The sequence below is a fragment of the Fusarium keratoplasticum genome, chromosome 1 (genome assembly GCF_025433545.1).
Source record: "Fusarium keratoplasticum isolate Fu6.1 chromosome 1, whole genome shotgun sequence".
In the NCBI taxonomy this organism is placed as follows: domain Eukaryota; kingdom Fungi; phylum Ascomycota; class Sordariomycetes; order Hypocreales; family Nectriaceae; genus Fusarium; species Fusarium keratoplasticum.
In genome coordinates this window covers 4,502,425-4,504,602 of record NC_070529.1, presented here as the reverse complement: position 1 = coordinate 4,504,602, position 2,178 = coordinate 4,502,425, and the positions used below count along the sequence as shown (strand labels likewise).

Below are 2,178 nucleotides of genomic sequence, written 5' to 3'. Positions count from 1 at the left end.
TGGTTTCAGAGGGTGTGGCTACGTGTGAGATATACGCATTGGAATGCGAGGGTGAGTTGTCTCGGGACAAATAAGCTTGAGAGTAAAGGAGAGACATGAGGGAGGATTGGTGCACTATGGAACGCGGCTGGAAGATCGATGCCGAGAAGGACCGGTTCAGCATAGGAGCAGATCTATCGCTGCCAATCGTATCAACCCTATCTGTAAAGCTTGGATTGTCTCTGCATGCTACATGTGAACACATCTCTCAGATAGACTATCATTCTCCCATTCCCCCATGTTGAATAACAGCAACCCCTAACTCCAATCCTCCCACACCCTCTTTCCAATATGCCGTCTTTGGCCGCTGCCCATCCTCAGACGCCACGTACACACACTTCTGTTCCAGCCTGCCTCTCCTTACACCACAAGAAAGTGAAACAAGCAAAGATCGGCTTCAGCTGAAGCTTGTGCATCGAGAATACCTTTGAGCAGTGACATTTACCATCTTCGTTCTGTCTTGACTGCCACAGCGATATCCTTCCTCTCCGGATCCACCACCCGGAGAACCTGCCGCCAGTCAATCTCCACTGCATCCGCCGGCTCCCGGGCTCCACCTCCGGTCCAACCCTCCACCGCGGCGCCGCATCCTCCGGCGTGGAACCGGCACCACGCCTTTGCGTGCCGCGCGTCTACCCACAGCCGCGCAGACAGTAGGTACGGGTCCGCCAATACCCTCAGTAGCCCCTCCAGCGGTGGCCGGGCAAACATGTCCAGGTCCGTCCCCTCCTCTCCGGGCACCTTTCTTCTCGGGGCCACCTGCACTTGCGCCCTCCGCTCCCCGGGCGTTCGCACCCACACCGTGAGGTGGTCGAGCCCTCCTTGAACCGCCAGCTCTGCCAGCAGCGGTACCACTCCGGCCCCCACCCAACCCCTCAGCCGGTCTATCCGCACCTGCATTCTCGCCACCCTGCGCAACGCGTCTGGGGTCGACAGCAGAACCGCCCGGCCGGGGAGCCGCTCATCGGATCCGGGTGTCTTGAGCAGTTCCCTGCGGATGTGCTGCGCATGAGGACCCGTCACATCGAGCACGAACTCGTTGCTCGCATACAGCAGCGGTGTCGCGATGGCGTGCAGTGCTGGGTGCGAGAGCAGGACCGACACCGGGTTGATGGGCGACAGTGTGCATGGGCAGAGCTGTATCGGCGTCTCGCTCGTCACAAGGGGCTGGAGGATGAGGCTCAGGATGTCGACAGGAAGGTCGAGGATGGTGAGGTTGTTCGCCTCAGTGCTCGCCATGATGACTCAGTTCAGAGTTGACGATGACTACAATTCCTCTGCCTCTAGTTCGGGTGAGTTTCGTAAGAACAGGGCGGCTGACATGCTCGTGCCCAAGAGTCAATCGGCAAGCTTGAGAATTAAGAGGCCTAGTATTGACTCCAATGCTGGTTCAAGAAGGCATACCCGTTCAACTGAACCCTGTGGCGAGTATGTAGTTGTCAGATGCAAGTCGCCGATTGGGTGGAAGAGGGCTAAATACCCAAGTTGGGGTCCCCAGCATCTCCCCACGTTGGGTTACCTAAGGGCGAACTATCCACCAGAATACCCTTCTCTGGGCTCACAGAGCTCCACGGCCATCGTAGTAGCAGACATTGAAAGAACTCAGCTTCGGGGCACATCTGCCTTGTTTATTTTTTTTTATTTTTTTTATTTTTATTTTTCATCTTACGCAAGCTTGGCAGTTGGCATCCGGTAGACGGGCGGGATCGCGACACAATGGAAACAAGTAACAGACTTACACCATGTGAATAAAACGACAGCGCCAAGGGCCCTCGACATGGATGGAGAAACACTTAGCAGGAACTCGAAAAGATCCGCCCCGACAACAAGGGTGTTGCAACCCAGCCAGATACAAAGGTTGAGACGGCATTCACATCATCTGGAAACTGACGGAGGGAGTACGGAGTCATGATGTGAATGCAGACGATAGATCAAAGCAGGGAAACTAGATGACGCGAGTTGAGACATGATCAAGGCTGGCCTGCTGGGGAGACAACGCGGATTATGACCATCAAGGACTAATGCTACATGGACGGTCAGAATCATCTTGAAAGATAAATTGACGACGTCGCAATATCACTAAAGGTCGAGGATATTTTGGAAGGGTCAACTGACGACGAAGTCGACTGTAGTTAGAGG

At 55.0% G+C, this 2,178-nt stretch overlaps 1 protein-coding gene across 1 annotated transcript; it reads right to left on the bottom strand.

The window, feature by feature from the left end:
- Positions 1-480: 480 nt before the first annotated feature.
- NCS57_00133900 (uncharacterized protein) lies at positions 481-1,278 on the bottom strand (the record flags this gene model as incomplete). Its single annotated transcript, XM_053051406.1, has 1 exon — positions 481-1,278. The coding sequence occupies one exon, from the start codon at positions 1,276-1,278 to the stop codon at positions 481-483; it is 798 nt and encodes a 265-aa protein (XP_052919921.1).
- Positions 1,279-2,178: the final 900 nt, after the last annotated feature.